Source organism: Aedes aegypti, chromosome 3, assembly GCF_002204515.2.
Source record: "Aedes aegypti strain LVP_AGWG chromosome 3, AaegL5.0 Primary Assembly, whole genome shotgun sequence".
Classification (NCBI taxonomy): Eukaryota; Metazoa; Arthropoda; class Insecta; order Diptera; family Culicidae; genus Aedes; species Aedes aegypti.
Genome location: NC_035109.1, coordinates 133082534 through 133108062, shown reverse-complemented (window position 1 = coordinate 133108062; position 25529 = coordinate 133082534). Strand labels below are relative to the sequence as shown.

Below are 25529 nucleotides of genomic sequence, written 5' to 3'. Positions count from 1 at the left end.
TGACCCACATAATTATAATATTCAATTTCACAATTTGCCCATAATGATGACTAATCATTAAAATTGAGAAAGTGTTGGTTGAGTTAATAAATCAAACTAAACAACCCGATTAGCACATAAAATCTTAAATATTCTGAGAAAATTATATCGGAAGAAAATTATATTTTAAAACGAAGGTTAGTAGCCAATGGATACACATTTTCTTCTTCTTCTTTCTGGCGTTACGTCCCAACTGGGACAAAGCCTGCTTCTCAGATTAGTGTTCTTAAAAGCACTTCCACAGTTATTAACTGAGAGCTTTCTTTGCCGATTGACCATTTTTGCATCTCTTATTAATGTTCGAATCCTCTGAGCAGAATCTCAATAGAGAAACTTAAAAGTAGATGCAGTACGTGTACCTTTTAATTCCGCTCCTAAATGCTTATCTTTGACAGATACGCGTATTTCGACTACCACTTGCAGTCTTCTTCAGTGTCAGTTACTCGTATCCACTTTTTGCATGTATATATCGTGTGGCAGGTACGAAGATACTCTATGCCCTGGGAGCTTTACGAAAAGATCCTCGACCAGCGGGATTCGAACCCACGACCCTCAGCATGGTCATGCTGCACAGCAAAAAATAATGTAATCCGCATCGATGTAATTCATGTCGATGTATAACAATTCCGATGCAACCGCGAAATTCATATGCAATATAGCATCTTTTCGATGTTATATTACATCGCCTTGATATTACACAGAATCAACATTACCATTTTTCATCACATTGAAATTGTGTAATATTCACATTACAACTAATCCAATATTACATCGAAACAGCTGCAACCAAGTCGTTCCAATCTACTTGAGTGATATTACACAATTTCGATGTCATTTTGCATTCAACACTGATGCAATGATACATCTCGCAACACTGCCCATAGTTTGTTTTGGTCGGTGGATAAAGATGGCCGGCGTGGCAGAAGTTCGCGATCGCGATTTATTCTTACGCGATTTTTCGTTGCTAAAACTCCGGGAAAACTCTTAAAGTATAGTGAAAAGAAATGCTTTTACATCCGACGAGTTCAATAGCTGTGCAATTGATGTGGCAAAACAATAATGTTTCGAATTCAAGTGGAACAAACCCCCCAAGAAAATTTGCAATTTCTGGCCGTAACAGGAGAGTCCTACCGAGGTGATAAGTATGCGATGGTACGACAGCCGTTATCGTGATGATGATCCTTGCAATCCGGAAAGAGGATCGCTGAGGCAATCACCATTAACAGTTCGTTCCCGGTGGTCCCATTGACCCCTATTGATGTTGTGAAGAGGATCCAGGTTTTTTTCCGCCAGATTTGCCCAGCCTCCGCTTGGAATGGAGTGTCGTTTCTTCGGTGCCGTGAGCATACTTCGAATGGTACTGGAGATAGCCAATTCATCCTGCTGCCGGGTGGAAAAATCCTCAACTCCTGCATTCACCAACTTACACGACATGTAACCGATGTACCAGATCAGCCGCAAGGTACATTGCAACGGTGTGGAGCTTCAAAAGCGGGAACGCTCTACTGGCGACTACGGTGAAACGGGTAACTATGTATAAATGTAGATAAATTGCTCTTAATGCCTAAGATTATAACTCTTCGTGTTGGACAGCGTGTGGGGACTTATCACACTTGTTTTTGATCGAGGAGTATTCCGCGAAAGATTACCTCAACGGCATTAACGGCAATATTTGAAAAATTCTTTTTAGTTCAAGTACCTAAAGGATTGATTGATAGATTGGGCCCAATAAGTCGTAGCGATACACGTGCACCATGGGCTTGGGAGTATACATTCCAGGGAGCGATGAGTTTTTATAATTGGTCGCTGTTGTTAGTAGTTTTGATTAGATGTTGGGTGAATTTCAAAGCAATGGCAACCTTTTTATTATAAAATTCGGATTTTATCTTCTGACCTAAAGATCCTGTTTAAACTACTGCATAGTACGGCTATCACTTGTCAAAATTACTTTCACTTCGGGAAAATATAATTTCAAGCTGACGAAAAGATTACAAACTGAGGGTGGGTTAGGAGCACAGTCAGACCCTTGAATGTGCAATGTGGGGTAGTAATTGGGACGCCATTGCCATTGACGGTTTGTTCTTCTACGAGGTTTTCGAAACCCAACAGGGCGCGTGCACCGGATTGCGGATAGGAGCAAAGGGAGATCAATAGCATCTGTTAGTACTGTTCAATTGTTACAAAATTACATTACACCAAAACTTATTACAAAACTACATAATTAACTCATTACTAATCACTGTTTCTATATTCTCTCTTTCTCACCTTCTTATATGTTGCATGATTATGGTCTTTACTAATATAATGCATGAGCATGCACAATAAGAATAATTTCAGGATTGTAAGCAGTAAATGGATACCTGGATAGAATAGCTTCGAAAAGGGTGCTCAAAATAGAATAATTCTGGTCGGGGAAGTATTATCATCAAGAGTAAGTAAAACTTTTTCAATAATAACTCCTTCATTACACAAACAAATGAACTAATAATATCAAATATTTTTATTTAAATCAGCATCGTCAATCAGTGAACTGAAATGTCATTGTATATCTGTATATGATAAAAACAGTTAAAGTTTGTAAATTTGTCACTATCGAGTGAATTGCGTTCTTTATAGTAATGTTCAATCATTATCAAAAGCTCCAAAGGCATCGCATCGTGCCATCAGCAGCCCTCTCGTATTGTTATTATTTTGTTGTTTATAAAATTTCTAGAAGACCAGCTTTTTCTTTCTTACTTGTACAATGGTCGGTCTATTTGGAATTTTGATAAGTCAAATCAAACTTCAAAACTCAAATCAAATTGCTTTCATCACATTTACATTTTGCAGCATTAATCGCATTAGATTGTCAAGTCTTCTACAATTCCCTATACCCTACCTCAACCCTTCATATCCTTTCCGATGGTGTTCAAGCGGTCCGTATAGACTATTACGGCCATTAGGGAATGAATGAATTTTTTTTATTAAAGAGACTTTCAGCCCTTGGCTGGTTCGTCTCTCGGCCATTAGGGGTAGTCGGGGTGGTTTGGCCAATGGGGTGGAATGAGCACCCCTTGAAAACTGCATAAATTCTTGAAATTTCATCTGAAATAACATGCAACCCCAAAACTGCCCATATTGCCCCGAATGGCTCTTTGAAATTTCATCATTTCAGAATGATGATGTTCGACTGTTAGAATGTTCTTAAAAATATATTTTCTTGCACGGAGTGTTTATAAATACTAAAACTTTCAAGTGTAGTAATAAAATAATTGAATTTTTAGATTATATGAGATTATTTTGCAATCAAAAATTGGGTGCTCATATCACCCCATCAGTAAAAAATCGACTCGAAAAATGACAAATTTTGAAAAATCAATCATTTATCCGTGAACTTCATAAGACAAAGGAAGCATGTGGATCTAGTGTATTAATCTAAAAATTGTAGAAAATCATGCAAATATTCTAAAAACTCATAATATTTCCAGCACTTTTATCGACTTAAGGTGAAGATGAATCGAAGCCATACCTCAAATTTTCAAGAGCACGAATCTGGAGAACTGAACACCCATTTGAGCTGAAAACTTAATCGATTGGTCACACCCAGCTAGTGACCAATTGATTAAGTTTTCAGCTTAAACGGAAGTTTGGTTCTCCAGATTCGTGCTCTTGAAATTTGAGGTTTGGCTTCGATTCATATTCACCTTAAGGTGAAGATGAATCGAAGCCAAACCTCAAATTTTCAAGAGCACGAATCTGGAGAACCAAACATCCGTTTAAACTGAAAACTTAATCGATTGGTCACTAGCTGGGTGTGACCAATCGATTAAGCTTTCAGCTCAAATGGGTATTCGGTTCTCCAGATTCGTGCTTTTGAAAATTTGAGGTTTGGCTTCGATTCATCTTCACCATAAGGTGGCCAAACTGCCCACTTTCCCCTACTTATCCCTGCCATCTGCTAGATAAAACAGATTCAATTTCAGAAACTGTTGCCAGTAACAAGGACTTTGTACCGTGAATCCTTGAATTATCAGAACATATTAACCTAGCTCGACAAACAAGATGAGACTAGGGTTCAAATTGGTAGATCTTACCCCGTAACGCATCACGAAAAGTTGATCTATCCGCGTTACGGGTACTGATATAAGTTTCATTGCTATCAGTGGCGCGGGAAGTGGGTAGGACAGGTAGGACATGTACTACGCATGAAAACACCTGGGTAGGACAGTCAAAGGATTGTCCTACCCACGATTCAACAAAAAAAAAAAAGAAACATGATCAGCAAAAAGCTTGAAAAATAAAGTAAATCATTTAAGTATAGTCTGTCAACTGTCTTATCATCAATACAAACTCGATCAACGTCATACTTATTCTTATGGAGGATGGAATACATTGTATTATCATGCCTAGTTAAGTGTGATATGGTTTGTAAATGACCCCCAAAAGTTCTGGCAGTAAGAGAAACTGGCAGTAGGTTTCTTGTTAAAATCTTGGTCGCTATTTTTATGCAAGTATCTAAAAAGTCTACTTTCCATCGAATGTCTGTAAAGTATCTATTTATAGCAAATGGTTTCTCCTTCTCCTCCATACCCTTATTCAATATAATCAGAACAAGGGAAAAATTGCTTGTATTGAATCCTTATGCAAAATTATACAGGGTTAAAGAAACTTTCAGAGACTATAACGGGTATAACAAGCTCTTCAAGAATTTCGTCACAGATTTCCCAAGGAGAAACTTCAGGAATTATCATCGTGATTTTATTTAGAATACTTTAAGGGTCTTCCACATTGATCTCTACAGAAATTTTACTAAAGATTCTCCCAGAAATTCTTTCAGCGCTTTTCAAAAAAAATTCTCCAGAATTTGCTCCAAGAAATCCTTGAGAACTCCATAGCTGCCTCAAGTAATGTCCTCAGGTATTATTTTGAATTTTTTTCAAAACTATGCTAGAATATCCTCCAGATTCAAACAGAATTTCTTAAAATGAAAAAGGATTATGCTAGAGTGTCTAAAACCAGAATAGCCTAAGTTTTTAATTAAATTTTTCAAGAAACCCTGCAAGAATTTCTCCGCTTCCTCCCTCAAACCAAAATGCTTTGAGGGGTCTTCGAACAAATCTCGGTTTTTTTTCTATGAATTTTCCCAGCATTTATCCAAGTATTACTTCTGCAGTTTTACCAAACATTTCTTTAAAAGTTTCTCAAAAAAATCCCATGCAATCGTCAAAAGTTTATTCAACTTTTCATACCAGTATACATTGTGATTTTTCATATAATTTCTTCGATCATTCCACAAATTTATATAGAGCTTCTGTGCAATATTTTTCGAGAAATTTATCTTAGCAAATTATTTCGGAAATCTTCTAAAACTTCCTCAAGAGTACAGGAGTTGTTTCAGAGATCCTTGTTCATTTAGGGGGGACTCTAAAACGTACCCTTTTCAGAGGTTACTCTAGGATTTTGCTTAGGAATACCTGACGGATTTATTTTTTAGTAAAAAATCTTGACATTTCCCTGGAGACATTTCTGGAAGAAATCCTCAAAAAAAACTTTCAAGGCTTACTTGAGAAAATCTCAAAGCTGGAGGATTTTTTCTACAGAAGTAGGAATCTCTGGAGCAATTGCTTCAGGTGTCTTTAGAGAAACCTTTAGTTGAAATTTTATACACATCTTAAAAGACAATTTTAAATCCCTAAAAATTTTTGGAGTAGTTATAGATTGGATTTTAAAAGACTTTTTGACCGGGAATCTTGGACGACATCCTATGGAAATCGATGAATGAATCACTGGATAAAATCTTGGAGGTATTATGAATTTCTTTAAAAATTTGTCGAAGATTTTTTGAAGAATTTCATATAATTTCTGAAATAATCTTTAGAGAAATTCCATTTCTGTTCTGTCAGTGACAAAAACTAGTTTTATGACAATCTATTTTGCAGTTTTTTTTCAGTGATTTTTTTTAAAAAGACATCGACACGTTAATGCTTCCAGTTGACGATTTGCCCTTTGAAGGTAGCACCACACTAGACAACGGACTAGCATGCAACGCCCAGGGGCACAGTCGAAAGCGGGAATCGAACCCACACCCCTTGACTCGATACGGCTAAATGCTTGTTAACACTAACCGCATGGCCACGAAGCCCACAATTTTCATTTTTTCATTCTAAACAAATGGTATGGGATTCTATACAAATTGTATTTTTCATTCTATACTAATTGTATGCGAGTCAAAAATAAGCTAGTCTTCAGAGAAATATGCTATTTTTTCTGTTGAGCGGGATCGTCACTTGAAAATATCGGTAGAACTTTTGTAAACAGTAGAATTCCCTCATTTGAGCCCCTCGAATATAGTCAATGTCAATTTCTAGTCCAGGGTTAAAATTTTTTTTAGCTTCACTGTGCACAAAAAATTGCCAACGTTTGTCCTACCCATGGTTTCGAACGTGGACGCGCCTCTGATTGCTATTACATTACGAGACTCATCAATAATCTCAATGTGACTGTTATGCGGTTACAATTTACATTGTGACAATACAACTTGATATATTTTTCGAATTTTCTAGAACAATCTCACAGATTTCTGTAAGTTGATCGAAAGTCTTTATTATTTGATGCCTCTCCACGATATTAACTCCAAATTGACGAAAATGTCGAATGTGACAAATATGCAGTTACTGGCAGTGTAGAGTTACTATGAAAAACATATATTCTTAGTAATTACTGAAGGAATTGTTTCTATGAATGTTTGACGATTTTTTATTAAGTTTTAAAAATTTTTGAATTTTAGGAAAAAATAAACTGATTGTTGAGTTTTTATCATTTCTTGGTCCAAAATATCTAGAAGAACAAATATTTACATCTCTTCGGAATATTCAAACATAGTTAGTAGAACAAATACTTTAGAAATATAAAAAAAAATGTTTGAAATTTTTGACAACATTGATTATTGATGTTGTTATTGAGTGATTATTGAAATATTTGAATCGGCCATGAACATTTTAAAGTTGTTAGAAATTATTGGCTAAAGTGGATGAATTCCAAAAATGTGAGATGTTAAAAGAAATAAAAATAAGGTATGAATTATTAGAGAACGCTGAGGCATGTTTTGAAACTTCTCAAAATTCTGCTAAAACTGAGTAATTCTGGAAATGTTTGACGGTTTGTTATTACTGATATTATTCTTGAAATGTTATAGAAAAAAGGTCTACTTTTTTCTGACGCTACGTACCGACAAAGACAGAACTTGCTTCTCAGATTAGTGTTCCTATGATCACTTCCACAGACAGTTAATAACTCAAAGCTTCCTTTGTAAGATTACCATTTGGTGAGTCGAGAAAATTTCGTTTACGTAAACATCCTCGATTGGTGGGATTCAAACCCATAACCCTCAGCTTGGCGTTCTCCACCATTTGTCCCAGGAATTCGTTTTCATATTCTATTTCTGTTTGTTTCCATTTTCTTAAGAATTGCTTAGAAAAAAATTGCTCCTAGAATTATTTAACATTCCAACGCTTAATTTAGAAACTTTCACAGTGATTACTTCTAAACACTTTTCTAGGGATCATCCTCTGGTTATTTTTCCAGATATTCTTACTGCTTCTTAGTTGATGCTCTACACTCAGATCGGTTATATAAAAAAATGAGTTGATGACTGTCAAAAACGACCTCTGTGCGTCGTGAAGTTCGAAAAAAAATAAGCAGAATTTCAGAATGTGTGAAAATAACACAAAAGAGTTCGATTTTGTGTAAAGTTTTTTTAAGAGACTAGGTAATATTCCAAAGATTTATGCAGGTATTCTATCAAAAATCGGATTTTTTTAGAAATTCTTTTGGATATTTCATTGCAGTTGAATCAGCCTGAGCTTAGAATTCTCCTAATAATAAAAATTATAATAATATACATAACAACCCTAATTGCGTATAATAATACCGCCATTTCGTAATCATTTCGTTAAAAATTCATTTACAGTTTCTTCCACGAGTTGCTTCAAAAATTCTCGAGGGATTATTCTACGAAACCTATTAGGAACTCTTCCAGAAGTTCTTCAACATTATACAGGATTATACAACATTATACCAAGAATTCCGCATGAAGTTCCTTCAGATATTTCTCTAGGAATTTCTTCAGCATTTCTGCTAATCTGCTAATATCAACGCACCCCCTAGCCATGGCCAATCTGCGTTGTTTACACAAACATCCCTATAAACCCCACGCTGGGAAATACGTTTACCGAAAAAGGCGTTATGAGGTTCTGCACTGCATTCTTGTATTGGATTTACTTTAATGGCACACCGATGACAGAGTGGGTAGGCTCGCACCATCGTCCCGCCCTTCTACCTATTTTTGAGATAGGCAGTTCTGTCAGGGTGTAAGTAGTTATTATTATCCATGTAATCAAAATGTAATCAAAAAATCAAAATGTTCTCCACAATGGCTTGGAGGTTTCCTTCTTCATTTCGGTTGTTCTGGAAAGATAAGAAAACAAGGAAAGGAAGGGGCCACACCACTCCACAGAATGGCGGCCCATCTGATATTAGTTTTGTGTTAAATAATTATTGTTGAAAGGTAGAAATGCGAGTAGGCGGTAAGCCGCCAATCGAACCGTCAAAATCCCCATTAGCTTTCGCCATCGCTGTGGTAGATGTTGTATTTGAAAGCGGTGTTAGCGACGGGGTCTACCGCTCTGAATTCACGTTCTCCAGATCTTAGCCAACGCACTTCCTGAATAGCAGCCACGCACACGCCAACTTTTCGCAATTCACGAGCCAAAAGGCTCACTCGTCCAGGTTCATTTAAGGTCCTGACGTTCCAGGTACCGAGTTTCCAATCATAGTCCTTATTTCGTTGCCAGGTCGGTTGCCAAAAATAACGTTCGTTTCTTCTTCTTTCTCCATTTTCGTGGTGGATAATGACTTCGGTATGCTACCTTACCGGGGTCGCGCTACCTACATCACGTTGATGGGACTGCCATCTTAGGTGTAGCTGACGTGATACAGCGTTTCGTACTCAGCCGCTGGATACCAGAACAGACGCTGTTTGAGCCGCACCTCCTGGTGTACAGACGCTCAAAACGCACCTCCTCACTCTAGCTGATTCAGAAGGACAACAGTGCCCAGGCTGCACTACCAGCTAAGTACGCAACCCTTAGCTGGCGGTCTTTGTCATCATTTGACCCGTGGAAGCGCGAGGTAGGAACTTGTGAGGACCAGAGCTGTGTTGGACGCTCCTTCCTGATTGTCGACTCACCATTTTGCGGCCCAAGAATTCCGCATGAAGTTCCTTCAGATATTTCTCTAGGAATTTCTTCAGCATTTCATGAAGAAATTACTCCCGGGTACTTTCAAATGTGTATTGAATAGTAAAGCTCCCATGGATTCTTCAAAAGACTTTATGCCAGCAAACAATACAGAAATTGTTAATAATTCTTCAGGTATTCCGTCCGATATTTTTCAAGGAGTTCCTTCAGACAATCCAGTTGGATACATTAAATCCAGATATTTGATTGATTATTTTCAATAATTATCTTAGAAAGCTCTCGAAAATCCTCCAAACTTCCTCAAGAATCCAGGATTTCTTTATGAGGTTCTTGCAGGAGTTCATTAGGAATTCTTCAGAAGTTTCAACAGATATTAAATTAGGATTTCCTTCAGAAATATCTGAGACATTTTTGGAACAATTCCTGGATAAATTATGTGAAACATAATCTGAAGGTATTTTTAGAGAAATTCTTGGTTAAAATCTTAAAGAAAACCATAACGAAAATTGTAAAGGAAATTCTAAGAAATCGTATTTGTAGAAGAATTATTTCAAAAAATCTTGGAAGAAATCTTAGGAAAATCAACGGATGAGTTCCTGAAGGGCTTGTGATTTTCTTGAGAATTTTTTGAAATAGTTCATGGAAGGCTTCCTGAAGAAATTCCTGTTGTAGGATTTCTGGAATTATTCCTAAGCACCAGGTTTGATTCTTAAAGGATTTCTTCTTGACATAACATCCCTACGGTACAGAGTTTGCTTCTCAGCTTAGCGCTCTAAGAGTACTTCCAAAGTTTATTATTAAGAGCTTTATTTTCCAAAGTTTCATAACAGGTACGAAGATACCCTAGAAAGTCAAAAAATTACCGTTAAGAATAGATTCTGGACCAACCGGGAATCAAACCCAGTTACCTTCAGCATGGCTATCCCAAGTAACACCGAAAACATATATCCAAATTTAAAAAATACACAGTTTGTCCTACAATGATTGCTAGAAAGTTTTTGAAATATGTCATGTCTCACGTAAGTCGCTATTTTGTTTTGTTAAACATTTCAATATTGACCTTGAATGGAGATGTTCTACTAAGGCATATAATTTGTTTTGCAATACAAATCTACCATTTTGCTGAAAATGTTCTAATTACGTTTACTATGTTTCAACCATATTATGTTTTATATTTGTCTTCTTATGTTTATCAAAACATGTGTTTGGTTATAATATGTCTTATTTCGGTTGTTTTAGACATGTACGACAAATAAATAGTCTCAATATGTCATATTCATGTTACATGTATGTCATAATATATACTCTTTTCAAACATGTTCTGAATAAACAAATTATGTTTATTTTCAGTCAAATATAAGTTTTTCTAGTTGTCTATAAAACAAATGCAACAAAAGTGACATTTAATACTTTTGATAGCATGGATAATACACTGCCGGCTAAGAAATTCGCCATATGGTGTTCACTGAATACTTTTAAGCAAGTGTTTCGAGTAAATTATTATTTTTAAGGTATGCTCTAAATACCGATTCAATGGAATTACCTAACTCGCTTACAGTTGTGTTCATGCAGGGCTTACATGTTTTTGTGAAAAATTATAGGAAAAAATATATAAATACTTAGAAAACACTTCATAGTCATTTGGTATAGGAGTTTTTCGTCAACAAAATTGTAACATAAAGTTTGCCGGAATAGTTTTTGGTAATAACCTGATTAGACTATTTTATTTCGGGTACAAATCAACAGCGGTTCGTGAGACTTGAGAAGCAACTTCCATGCTACAACTTCAATTTATGCTGTCATAGTCAAGTGATTTATCAAACTTATATCACACTGTAAATTTACGATCACACTAGTTGTCCCTGAAAACTTTTCACTGCCTTGAATGAAACAATGGCAAATGATTGGCAATGAAATTTTTGTCTTTTCCCAAAACACTCGACATGCAGTGTGTTTAAGGGGACCATCTTTAATTTTTGAATTGAATTTTGAATATTTACCATAACGATGAGATTTTTGTTCTGAAGCTTTGGAAAAAGTAATAATAGTTCAGTATATTAGTAGAAAACAAAATAATGAACTAATTTGCACAATGTGATGATTCCTTTTTGGAAATGTTTACTCGGCTTGACGTCGAAACATGTATATTGAACGATTTATAAGGGCGAATTGTTTTTTTCGAAGCAAAAGTGCATATTTCACCATAATTTTTGATTCGCATATTAATTTTGTGTTAGAAAACAGTAATCAATCAATAACAGTTATGCAATCAAAAATAAAGGCTTGTCAATGTTTGCACTTTTACATTTTTCATTGTCGACCATTCAATGTATTTCCACTACCAAATGTTCTCAGTATTTTGTTGCGTTAATGGTTTGTTGGACAAAGTATAATACATAATTATGTATACCTAAACCCATATGATACATAATTTTGGCAACAAAAATATGTTGCACAAGCTCCACCTTCTGCGCTTTTCCAGTCATATATAAGAATGAATTCCAGTTTTTTCGCTATGAAACAGAACATTCTCATTAGTCATATTGAAGTCATTGTGATTTATATGAGACATGTTGTGTTACTTGGGTATAGCACATCATCACTGCTCTAAAGAAGGATCTTAATTCCCAAAGGTATCTTGAACGAAAATTTTGAAGGATTTGCTTGGGAGCTCTGTAAATAAAAACATTGAATGATCTCCTGAAGAAATTTTCGAGGTAATATCTGAACGAATCTTAGGTCAAATACCCGATGGTGAAATAAGAGAAGATCATGCAAAAACATATTGTAATACTTATCGTTATGTCAAGAGGAATTTAAAAAAGCTCTAGGAAATATCTTTACAGAAACGTCTAGTTGGATTATCTGAGAAAAGTTTATAAAAAAATATCTTTGTTTGGTTTCTCCTTCTTTTATGTGGGTCCAGTGTGGTCGTTTTTTGAAAGCATGAATTATATTTATTTTCTGAATTATATTCTGGGATTTCTGAAAATATTTGATAATGAGTAGTTTTAGTTCGTATTCTCCAAAACAGTTAAGCAATTTCATAAGGTATTAACAATTAGACTTCAAGAAAATTTTCATACAAAATATGTAATGGACTTGCTCCTGGAAGAAATAAAAAAAACTTGCAGGGTATTGTATGAAAAACCTATTCAAACAATTTCTCGTATCTTGAATTAAAAAAAAAACTATGAATGGATTCCTGGAGGTATTCAAAAAAATCCTTAATTGAATTGTGAAAAAAAAAAAATCCAAAAGGAATTACTAGGGAAAATTTCAAGAGGAACTCCTGAAAGAATTGCTGGGAATTTGAGAAGAATTAATAAACGAAAACCTTTTGGCGAACTCGCCAAGGGCGAAAAGCCACTCAAATAAAGATAAAGAAAGAAATTAAATATAATATCTTGATCAAGTTCGAAAGCAATTTTACATCGAGCTCCAGAAAAAATCTGAAGCCTGTGGAAAAATAAAAAAAAAAATAAAAATTAAAATAAAATCTTTGTAAAAATCCTGGGGAATCCCTGAAAAAATCCTCAAATTCTGAGTAAATTCAAAAAAATCTTTTTAAGCAATTCATAAGGAACTCTTAGAAGAAATCCTAAAGGTATTCTTGAAAAATTCCAAAAACAAATCTTGAAGATGCTTTCGGAATAATTAAAGAAAGCATGTCTCATTAGTTCCTTGAAGAAAAATCATCAAGATCTCTAGAACAAATTTAACAAGGAGCTTCTCAAGTAATTACAGGAGAAATTGGAGGAAAGTTCTAATTTCGCTGATTCATATTCCTGGGTCAGTAAGTCACCAGTATCTGTGTTTTGTAATATTCGTGGCAGATTATAAGTTGTCCGTCCATAATCCACGCGGTCATATTTTTTATAATTTTCAGACTACACTCTCCTCTCCTCAAAGTAAATTGTGTTATTGGAGAAATCGTAAAACATTATTTCTGGATGTTCAAGAATATAGATTTATAAATAAAATATTCTGAAGGATTCGTATTTCTAATATCTATAAATTGTCATCAACCCGGGAGCATCATGACAGCTGCAGTACAACGTCAATGTACCGAAAAATTTTGGTCCGTGGTACTGTCAAATTCAATGAAATCATGGAGTGTGCTCAAAATAGGGCGTAAACTAGAATTATGCTTGATTGACATAAAAATAGTTTTACATTTTTTGTTTGGCATTTGTAACATCATTATAAACGAGTGATCACCAAATAGCGATTCTCTAAAAGGATTTGTATGGTCATCGGGAAGATTTTGTATGGCCCACGAGCGAGTTTTGAATAGTGGTGTGATGTGGTCCGCATGCTGAAGGTGCTGCGTTCCTTTGTCTACGAAATTATTTTTTGACCACTTGTCAATTCAAAGCAATACAAATTTGTTAGGGATCGTTCAAATATTACGTAACACAACAAGGGAAGGTAAGGGATATTTTGTAGTGTTTCGGTCCATACAATAAATTGAAATTTTTCATATAAAACCTGTTACCTCAGGGAGGAAGGGGGTTTAAATTGGCAAATTTCAAAATAAAAAATAATAGTATGAGTAATCAGATGCGGCCACTCGGGCTTAATGTCCTGAAGAACCGGCTCTAGATTTGTTAGGTATTAAACCGTTTCAAATCTCTAAAAGAATTGATCGAACATAACAGTTCACTAAAATGCATTCCCATAAGCTTGACACAGATGTTAAGATACAAGTTGTGCACTTTATCATAAATTTTAGGCATCCCGAGGACCCGAAAATGGTCATTTGTAGGATCAATCAAATGCAGTTGACATAATTAATAAATTAAATCGATTTTCAGAAGGTTTACGCTGATGCGTTTTTCTTAAAACTTCTTGATATAGTGGCCGATTCTAGAAATTATCTATGACTTGAAATTTGCCTTCCTCCAGGGGCACAGAAGCACAAAACCCTTGTCACCCGACCTGACCCAGAGATTCACCGCAATAACTCCAGCCACAGAAACATTCCCGAGATTCTTTGACCACTTTTATAAACTAGATATGTGTACGAGTATACTGCCAAAACATAATTGAAATCCGTTAAGTATTCGCTGAGCGGTGAGAGTTTTAGTAATTTTTCTTTCACTCTGGCCTATACGGGATAACCGAATGAATTTATCACACCGGTGGACAAGTCAATTGACCGGACCAAAGCCAAACGTCAATATGTTGGATCCCTACCAGAAAGTAAGCTAACTTTTGGCGGCCATTACCGCTTTTAAAAAGCGGATAGTGCATCCAATGGACTTATCCACGGTCTTCTTTTCATATTGATTTGTTCCGATCTAAATATGTTTACATAAAATGACATCCACGCCAACACGAATGTTCACCGGATGAACAATGCGTGGATGAATGTGCAACGAAATCGTTTATTTTTCTGTATACATCGCCCGCAGTAAAGGTTTTCTTCACGCTGACAGTTGCAGCGTGACGTCATCGTATATTAGTTCATAGGCTTATTTGACTGAAAGCCAAACGTCAATATGTTGGATCCCTACCAGAAAGTAAGCTAACTTTTGGCGGCCATTACCGCTTTTAAAAAGCTGGATAGTGCATCCAATGGACTTATCCACGGTCTTCTTTTCATGTTGATTTTTTCCGATCTAAATATGTTTACATAAAATGACATCCACGCCAACACGAATGTTCACCGGATGAACAATGCGTGGATGAATGTGCAACTAAATCGTTTATTTTTCTGTATACATCGCCCGCAATAAAGGTTTTCTTCACGCTGACAGTTGCAGCGTGACGTCATCGTATATTAGTTCATAGGCTTATTTGACTGAAACTTAGACCTCTGGTGGTGAGTATGAGAAAAAGTCTTCTAATCCGCATAGAAAAAAACTGCAAATAAAAAATATATCACTTTTCGACTTGATTCCATCTCAAATAAAAATAAGGACACCGTCTTCAGCCATTTAGCTGTACGGAATGGAACTTAACACTAGACAATGGATAAGGATGCTCCAGTGGCATAGTTGAGAAACATTCCTGACGAAAATTTTCAACGGCTGAAGCGGAAATCGAACCCACACCCAATGACACGATGCGCTTAAATGCCTAACGACACTAACCGCACGGCCACGAGGCCCACAATATCTTATTTTATTTTATGTTACGGCCAGCGCTTTCTTTTGAGGGCATAAAAGCGATCCACAAATCAGGCTGTATTGTAAGTAATTTCTTATAGATTACTTTTTCGTAAAACAAAGCACTAACACGTCATTTAATATTTTCACCGAACGAATTGGTACGCTCTTAAGTTCATTTGGTGCTTAATCTTGATGATTTTATTAAATTTATTTCCATTGGCAGACGAAAATATCAGACTCGCCCTTATTTCATTTCATTACATTCGTTGTTTTGCACCCGTCAACAACGAAACAAAATTCCGATCTGCCATAGTGAAAAATTGTGCCGGCAGCGGTGGATGGCCCCATTGTTTACGTTGAAAGTAGGTACGTGAAAATTGCGTTATCTGTCACTTCGCGGGGGGGTTGATTGTCATATAGTTTTTGTATCCTTAAAAAACTTTGTAGGATGCTGGACTGATCTTGGTTTTAGTCATGAGTTAGTTTATAAACTATAATCATTTATAAAGTGATAATTAAGATATTGAAAAGCAATGAAATTGTGCTATACTTAGAAAAATTTGTTTTTTCGATCAAGCTACGAAAACCTGTGATTTTTAAATCGCTATACAACCTGAAAAGGAAACAAACACATGGATGGGTTCCAAAAGGAACGCTTGACAGGATTGAAAAAAAACTCCTCTATTCTATTATGGAGAAAACAAAAAAATCCTAAATAGAGTAGGTGTACCAGTTATGGCCATAGTGGTTCCCTATTTCGCTATACGTGATAACTTGAATGTCTCCACATTTTGAAAAGTTTTGTGTGTTTTAGCAGTAAGATATAAGATATATCTTGGTGTTAAAACATTCAAAAAGATTAAAAATGCGAAAGTCATCGAAATTTCACATATGGCCAAATAGGGAAAAACTATGGTCATAACTGGTACACTTTCCCTACTTTATTTATTCTAGGTGGAACAATTTCATTAAAAAATTTTAGATAAATTCTAGAAGAACAACTCTAAAAGTAACTTTAGGTTCGAATTACATAATTAAATCCAGAAAAACATTGGATGAATAACAGAAATGTTTCATAAATTAATATTCATATAAATTCAATTTGATAAAAGTACATTAAAAATATATGAGAAACTCGTGGAACATCTAGAAAAGTTTCTGAAAGAATTGCGGGAAAAAGTCAAAAGCAAGTTTTGTGGAAAATATTGAAGGAATTCTATAATGTCAGGAAAAACCATCATGTAATTTTATAAGAAGCTCATGGAAAAAGCACAATCTCCCGATAAAAGCTATAAGGTATTCCTTTGGGAAATTCACGAGGATCTTTATGATAAATATAAAAAAACAACTCCTTAACACCAGTATCTTTATACTTATCAAATGAATTTAGAACATTTAAAATAGTTAATGAAGACTGCAGATTTAAAAAAACTGTCGTAGAAAACCAAAAATTAATTTCAAAGCTTTTACGAATCATGCGAGAAGACTGAATATTTCTAGATTAACATTTGCGTCTTTTTAAAATATTAAAAGTTGTTATACATTTACGGTGAAAACTAAAGATTTCTAGGAATTTTTGAGAGTCTTTGAGAATATTAAAATTATTTTTAGATTTAGAATTTCAGGAGAAGAAGGAAGAGAAATGTAGTAGAGTTCCCGAAGTGTTTTTCAAGAAAAAAATAACCTGGACCAGATTTCAACCAAATGCCCAAAAGATAAATCCCTTGCGAAATACCTGCAAGTAGACGACGAAATTCAAGAATTTCCAAAACACCAGGAGAATTTTTAAATTTGCCAGAGGGTTTGTTGAATCTTTGCATCTAAGAGTCCCCCAAAGCAAAGAAAAAACTTTGAAAACTCATATTTCCGTAAAACATTCGAATAGAACTTCCGTTTAAACAACTACCTCGAATGTTTATTATATATCGATCTATTGTAGTATATTTAATTTTATATATGTATATGTACAATTCAATAATATATTATTGTTTTTTTTTTTTAGATCGGCACGAAAAAGTTGAACGAGCTCTGCGATTTATTTCACTGTTGGCTGAAGGAAACTAATCTCTACCTGAAGAGCCTGCAGGCTTGAATTTAATCTCTGTCCACTGCGGGTTCTCGGACTATCACCTGAAGCGCTCCAGTCGTTATACTGCATTATTTAAACGTTTTTAATTCAATAAAAATAGAATAAATAATGTAAACTTATTTTTTTGTTTGAAACATATCTTATCTTACTACCATCAAATTCCCTTCAATGGTTGATTAAATTGCTTTAATCGATTCCAAAAATTTTGAACCCGATTTAACATCATAAACATTATTAAAAATCGAAAAAAGATTAAAAAGCAATTTAATCAACCATTGAGCAGAATTTGGGATCGCTTTATTTCGCACGGGGGATTCGGGATCGCTAAGATTACATAGTTTTCATATTACACCGCATCGATTACATCGTATTTTGTACATCGAATATATTACATCGGGAAAATTACATCGGTCGCTTTCATTACACCAATAGCCCGCGAGTACGTCGGGCTGTGTAATATCACACAACCGAGGGAATGACTTGGTTGCAGCAGTTTCGATGTAATATTCAACAACTTTTTTTGCTGTGTGATAAGGATACACATTTTATTAACATTAAAAAAATGGTTTGAACCCAATAATGCAAAAATAATATGACACTAAATTTGAAGTGCACAGGTTGATAATTAGACCACCCGACGCCTCTGCGATGCTCATAAACTAGTGGTCATCGGCCTAACTGTTCATGCGGGCCATATCGTTGGTCACAAAACTGACTAAAGACTGACTAAGGAAATCTACACCATTGGGGCCGGATTGGTGGCTGCAGCAATGATCTCAATGGTTCCGGGATACATCTCCCGTTCGGTGGCCGGTTCGTACGACAACGAAGGTGTTGCCATCTTCTGTTTGCTGCTGACCTACTACATGTGGATCAAGGCGGTGAAAACGGGAGCTATCTTCTGGGCCACAATGGCAGCGTTGGCCTATTTATACATGGTGTCCTCCTGGGGAGGCTACGTGTTCCTGATCAACTTGATACCGCTGCACGTGTTGGCTTTGATGGCCACTGGTCGATTCACGCATCGGGTGTACATCGCCTACAGCACCCTCTACACCATCGGAACGATCCTGTCGATGCAGATTTCCTTCGTTGGATTCCAACCCGTCCAAAGCTCAGAACATATGCTGGCCTTCGGTGTGTTCGGCCTCTACCAGTTGCACGCCTTCGTCGACTACGTCCGTTCTCGTGTATCGAAGGAACATTTTGAAATTATGTTCAACGCGCTGGTCGTCTCGATCGCCACGATCACCGTCCTTCTGAGCTTGATTCTCACGCTGACCGGCAAAATTTCACCATGGACCGGACGGTTCTATTCGCTGCTGGATCCTACGCTGAAACTCAGGAGCTACGATGCCGAAGATCAATAAAAACAAAAAAGTCGTTTGTCATAACTGACAGTCAGCTGATCTAAAACTCACCACAGCGTTAACGTCAGGACCGTGGGGAAGAAGGGGTCAAGCGAACATCATCATGCGCAAACATTTTTAGAGAACGTGGGGTCAAATGGCGTGCCGCCAGTTTTTTATTGTTTTTCGATAGTTAGAGTCTTTAGAACATACGGGTTCCTTAGGAAAGTTTGTCCAGTAAATTGAAATTGAAAGCTCCTGAGTCAATAAAAAAAAATTCACGGAAATGGTCTATTATAAATTAATTCAGTTTTGTGACAACAGCGCCACTAGCGTTCTACTACTAATATATCTATTCTCTGAACGGACACAATATTACACAAAGGGAACTAAACGTAAGTAAACATGATAATTGAAAATCCTATGTACACTTTCCACAGGGGTTCACAAACCTATCATGGCGTACCACACGGCCTAAACTATATTTTAAGAAATTCAAATGAAACTAAAATGAATTTATACATTTCAACTAGGAAAATTATTAGGGCCCATTCACAAATTTCATAACGCTGAAGGGGATGGGTGGGTGTCCATGAGATGTTACAACTCATACAAATCTATCAGAATATTCATACAAAAAGCGTTACGAGGGGGTGGGTGAAATTTGTGATCAAACCCTATTCTCCTTTGCAACCACAACTGGATCGTGCGTATTTATTTCGCTAACGGCGGAGAATAATAATTGTGGAAATTCTCGTTGGATTAAATTCAACAATAAAGAAAAAAAAAACAGATACTGAGAACAGCGTTGCGGTTGGAAAAAACTATATCAGAGGGTTAAATTAAATACACAACACCACTTGATTTGTGCAGACCAAATTCGCATTTATTTCGAATATTTTGTGCATTCAATTTTACCACGGCACCATTTATTTCATAACGCTGAAATTGGCCATTTTGGACACCCACCCACCTTCTTGTAACGCTTTCTGTATGAATGTTATTCAATTTTTGTATGGACCATAACATCGTTAGGACACCCACCCACCCCCTCTAGCGTTATGAAATTTGTGAATAGGCCCTTATGTTGTCGGTAAAATCCGTATATAGCAAAAGGCACCGAACCTTTTCCTGGCTGCGTTATTGCATTGTTTACTTCTGCTTCCACAATCTTTCAAAACAAAGCTCAATGTTTCGTTCTCGCGCAACCACGAAAACAAAAGTTTATCGATTTTCATTACAAAATGTTGTCTAAGAAGTGCAACTGTTTGTGTTTTTGAGGAAAAAAGTGGAATTATCCCGTAGTAGTTTAAGTTATGTTGCAAAAAATTGTTGAAAAGCCAATCGACGTCGTCAGTAGCAGTAGCAGTAGTGTCAGCACCAGCAGCAAAATGGAAGAGCTTTCCGGGGTAATGATAGTGCTCATCATCGGGGGCGGAGTCCTCGCGGTGACGATCTGTTTTATCATCGCCAAACGACAGATTGTCCGGTTTACGCTTCGCCAGCGACGTGGTCCCCATGTTGCCGTTGGACACGATGCAAAGAAGGTAACAATGGAAAAGTTTCAGGAAGCATCATAAGAATAAAACCGATTTTTTTATTGCAGTCTATCAAAAAGGAAATCGAGAGACGAATCGACTGTATCCAAAAGATCTACTTTGAACCGAAACTATTGTGGGACGATAAAACAGACGGAAAGAAGTACATCCTGCAACCGGATTCGAACCTACCGCCGTACTATTATCGTATGAAGGCGATGGATGATGTGAAAGAACTTGGTGAGTTGTACGTCTACATCATTTTGTTCTAGGCAGGAAGTTCTAATAAATTAAAATAAGCTTTTTGTTATACATATACATTTTTCTTATCGACATTCGACCACTTTCAGAGAAAGAGATCGCCAAACAAGATGGATCTACTCGTCATCCTCGGGACAGTTTGAGAGCATTCCTCCTCACAACCTTAGCTGCACCGCTGAATGGTTCTGGCCAAAGATTGATCCATCAGTTCTGTGATATGTAGGTTTTAGGTCTTGTGTTTTGAGGTGTAATACAAATGATTCAAATTATAGGTATGAACACGCACGACACGATCCCAATGAATTTGGTGAAGAGGAATACCAATCATACCAAAGACTGCTGAAAAAGCTAACTGATGCGTAAGTCATGCTTTATGTCCTAATCTAATGTTCATTCAAGGCAAAATTCCTTGTTTTAGAACCAAAATGCTCAAATCGTTCAGTAACAGTCGCAAATCGTCGCCTAATCGAACCCCCGTGAAGAAGCAAAGTAAAATGCAATCCCTATTGGATCCATCTCGTTTGCGACCTCCGCCCATGAGTGGCACCGGGGTTGGCGGGGGAGTGGGTGGCCCAGGAAGTGATGGAGGCAATCACAATGCCCGATTGAATCTGTCTCTGGGCGTTCAGTTGCAGCACCAACAGGAACAGCAACAGCAGCAGCAACAGGAAATAGACGAAAACGAAATACTCAGCATCTCACAGTACCATGGAGAAACAGGTTAGATGTCTACACATTGAATGTTATGTGTTTCCTTTCCACATTTACTTTGCTGCGAAAGCACCTTTCCTGTACTGTGTGACCACCGTTGGTGGTCCAAATTAGCTACCTATATGAAATTTTTCAGATTTCAAACAGTTGGAAAAATTCACGCTTATTACAGCTCTAATTTTCCTCTATTCTCTATCGGCTTCTGGCTTTCTCTTTTTCTCTCTCTTTCCCCTTGTGTCTGTTTTCTATTTCAAAGAAACCTTCGCCATACACAGGTCTTTCAAAGATTGAAATGGTTTAGGATGCGAATTAGCAGGAAATTCATTGTAAGCTCTATTAAAATTATTAATATGCATAATAACAGCTTCAATCAGCTAAAACGGTATAAACATTAAATGTAATAGATGATGACATCCTTGTTCAATTTGGACGTATGCGTAGCTAGGATTTGTTTTGGAGTATCGAAGCAATCTGAGGTTTTCCTAGACCGAACACGTCAGTCTAGTCGGCGTCAACGTCGTGGTCTAGAAAACCATGGCAACCGAAGCAACAACCGGGAGGGCTAAAAAATGCAACTTTTCTCCCTGCTTGGTTAGTTAATTCTGTTTCGGACTGCCGTTCATTGAGGATGTGTTCTTTCCGATTCGCTCGCTTTCGAAGTTCGAAATTCGTTTTCTTGTGCGAAGTACACAGTCCGTTTTTCCGCGATTTTGCGTCCGCGTGACTGACAACGGGCAAACGAGCGCCCCGAAGCGAGCCCGCAATGAAGATGTCAACCTGGCGGCTTGCAACAGCAGGTTGCTGGCAAACAACCAGTTTGCCTTACTGCCAGTGAACCAAGTCCCCCAGAAGGCGAAGGTTTCCCTTTTGTTCACGGCGTCCGAACAAGCGGCCAACAATATCAGGCCGCTGTTCAAGCTGTGCCACACCGGCACCAAAATCATGTGCGCTTCTGGCGCCGGCTACGACAAGGCAAAGGGGGTGGAATTTTACACCCACGATGCCCCCGGTAGCAAGCCGTTGATGGTTCTCGTCCGAGGGCTGCCGGAGTACACCCCGGAGGCAATCGTCGACGAGATGAAGGCGGCAGGACGGAAGCCGACGAATGTGTTCCCCATCCGGCGAGCGCAAGGAGGAAGGCATCGGGACCAGCTCTACCTGGCCCACCTGGACCCCTTCACCACTATGGCAGGCCTGACGAAGGTGACAGCGCTCTTCAACATCGTGGTTGAATGGGAGTGCTACCGCCCGAAGAAGAGAGACGTGACGCTGTGTGGCAACTGCTTCGCGTTCGGTCACGGGAAGAGGAACTGACACATAAAGCCCCGCTGTGGCAAATGTGCCGGCGCGCACGCAACGACGACATGTCAGCCGATGGAGGGTATCGAACCGAAGTGCGCCAACTGCGGTTCCAATCAGCAGCCGTAATTGCCCCAAACGAGCGGAGTTCCTGGTGATCCGTCAGCAAGCGCCCGCCAAGAAGCAGGGATGGCAACGCCAGCACCAACCACCCCCATCGCTGACTGAGGAGCACTTTCCAACTCCCCGCTACCAGGTGCCCAATCTGCCACCGCTTCCACCAAACCACCGGCAGGCATCCCGCCAGTCGGCCCCCTCCGTTCAGCATAGCCTCGCGACCGCCGCCGCTGCTCCACCGGTGCAAAATGCACCCTTTCCTGGATGGGGGAATCCTGGACCCAGTGCCCCCGGCACTCCTACCTACGACGACGGCTCCCTGTACACACCGGACCAAATATTGGAGTACACAAGGGACTTGTTCCAACGGCTGCTAGCCTGCGATTCCAAGTCGGAACAGATCAATGCCGCCAACTCGGTGGTATTTGATTTCCATGCAAAATATGGCCCGTGAGGCCATCACTAGAATCGCAAATTGGAACGCTTGTTCCCTCTAGAACAAAGCTATTGAGTTCGTCGACTTTCTCAAAGAGAAAAGCATCGACATCGCCATTATCACGGAGACGCACCTCAAGCCTGAGATGAGCGTCTTCATTCATAACCATCGACTTGTGCGGCTAGGTCGGACCGATCGGACCGGCTCTGAAGGAGGGGTAGTCGCCACCACCACAACATGAACTGCAGCTTGCTGCCGAGCATGCAGCTCAAACTCATCGAGGCCGTAGGAGTTGAATTGCAAGCTTCGGACGGCCCGATCACCATCATCGCTGCATACTACCCAACGCAACGACTCGGCGCAACTACATCGTGTCAACTGGGACCAGTTCCGGCAGTGTGTCGACACCCACGTCGACTACGAGGTGCGACCGGAGTCAACTGATGACGTCGATCGACAGCTGCAGTCCATCGAATAAGCGATCTCCCAGGCCAGGGAACGACACGTGCCGGCAAACAGTCAGGTGAGCAACAACATACCAATCGATAGGCTTACTAAAGATTTGATCAGACTTCGCAACACCATCCTCATGCAGTACCAGCAAGCTGGGCTGCCTGTCCTTAAATCCGATGTAGATCGGATGAACTAAATTATCAAGGCCAGAATGTTGCACCTCAGAAACCAAAATTTTGCAAATAAGATCCGCGCTCTCCCAGACTGTGCTCAGCCGTTCTGGAAGCTGGCAAAAATTTTAAAAACCAAGCCTAGACCCATTCCACCGCTGGTTCCGCAAGATAACAATAGCCCCGTAGATCGCTTGATAACGCCTGCTGAGAAAGCAGCCAAAATAGGTCGACATTTCGTCAGCTCACATAATCTTGGGCGCAATATCATCAGTCCACATGAAGCTGTCGTTAATGAGCATGCAAAAAACCACCATCAGATTCCCAACGACTTCTCGGAGGAGTTGGAGATCACAGCTGACGAACCAAAGACAAATTAAAGACCCCCATGTCCCTTGCAGTTACCCAAAATTTTATGGCTCATAAGGTAATCTAGAATGCCGTTCAAAGTGTACTGCGATCTGTCAAACGTGGGTACCTTTTGCACTACCGAGGGACCAAATGCAGTACTAGAAGTGGTACCCAATCTGAGCCCGAGTGGGACGGACCTGGACGAACTCTCGACCTATTTAAAATACTCCAAAAAAATGAAGGCCGCAGGTTTCGATAACATTACATCATGATTTTGGAACTCAAGCACTTGAGCGTCCAGTTCTATGATCACCTCGCGGTGATCTTCAACCAGTGTCTCCGGCTTGGCTACTTCCATTCGCCCTTGAAGTCAGCTAAAGTCGTCCCCATCAGTAAACCTGGCAAAAATCCTTCCTATCCCAAAAGCTATCGCACCATCAGCCTTCTCTCAGCGTTATCAAAGCTTTTTGAAAGAGCAGTTAATCGCCAACTTCTTGCTTCTGTTGAGCAAAACAACATCCTGCTCGAGGAACAGTTTGGTTTTCGACGCGGTCGTTCAACTGTGCACCATCTGTCCCCAGTCGCCAACATCCTCAGACGGAACAAGTCCCTATCCAAAACCTCTGCCAAGGCTCTGCTCGATGTCGAAAAACCATTCGACAACGTCTGGCATGAAGGTCTGGTGTTCAAGCTTCGACAATATAATCTTCCCAGCTACCTGGTGAAAATAGTTTATAACTATCTGTCAGCGAGAACATTCCGGGTATAACTAAACGGAGCAATTTCCGTGGCGCATGACATCATCGCAGGCGTCCCCCGGGGCAGTATCCTCGGGCCCCTGCTATTCAACCTGTTCACCTCCGATATGCCCGCACCCCCAGGAGGCGGCGCGCTGTCTCCGTTTGCAGATCAGATCAGAGCGCTCACGGCAAAACTCTAACGAGGCCTGGATGTCTTGACAGAATACCTCATCAGCTGGAAGATATGTATTAACGCGGCGAAGTCCTAGGTTCCCCCAATCAAAATCCCCCAGACTTGTTCCGGCTGAGAATTGCAAAATCACTCTAAACGGCACAGCGGTGGAATGGTCCAACGAAGCCGATGATCTAGGTTTGACTTTGGACAGGAAGCTGATCTATCGACAACATGTCGACAAAAGGGCCACGAGGTGCAGCACGATGCTGCGAATGTTGTAACCCCTCATAAACCGAAGGTCGACATTGTCCCGAAAGAACAAGCTTGCTGTCTACAAACAAATCATCCGTCCCGTGATCAAGTACGGTATGCCGATCTGGGAGAGCTGCGCTAAATCACACCATCTAAAACTTCAGAGGGTTCAGAACAAGTTTCTGAGAATGGCCCAG

At 38.8% G+C, this 25529-nt stretch overlaps 1 protein-coding gene and 1 pseudogene across 2 annotated transcripts; both read left to right on the top strand.

Annotated features, from left to right (window-relative positions):
- The first annotated feature begins 823 nt into the window (after window positions 1-823).
- Window positions 824-18866, top strand: LOC5568822 (annotated as a pseudogene).
- Window positions 18867-19991: 1125 nt separating this feature from the next.
- On the top strand, window positions 19992-21719 carry LOC5571069 (uncharacterized protein C1orf43 homolog). Of its 2 annotated transcripts, none has more exons than XM_001659458.2 (6): window positions 19992-20376; window positions 20436-20607; window positions 20718-20847; window positions 20901-20987; window positions 21047-21348; window positions 21615-21719. In XM_001659458.2, the coding sequence occupies exons 1-6, from the start codon at window positions 20146-20148 to the stop codon at window positions 21638-21640; spliced, it is 948 nt and encodes a 315-aa protein (XP_001659508.2). In that variant the 5' UTR covers window positions 19992-20145; the 3' UTR covers window positions 21641-21719. The 2 variants fall into 2 exon arrangements, with proteins under 2 accessions (XP_001659508.2, XP_021711674.1); XM_021855982.1 differs by having other exon boundaries at window positions 21596-21719.
- Window positions 21720-25529: the final 3810 nt, after the last annotated feature.

Bases quoted from the DNA above. Each gene is read 5' to 3' on its own strand.
- LOC5571069 (XM_021855982.1), top strand. From the start codon at position 20,146: ATGTTGCAAAAAATTGTTGAAAAGCCAATCGACGTCGTCAGTAGCAGT. The intron at 20,608-20,717 runs GTGAGTTGTACG...GACCACTTTCAG, and splicing joins GGATGATGTGAAAGAACTTG to AGAAAGAGATCGCCAAACAA. The intron at 20,848-20,900 runs GTAGGTTTTAGG...TTCAAATTATAG, and splicing joins ATCCATCAGTTCTGTGATAT to GTATGAACACGCACGACACG.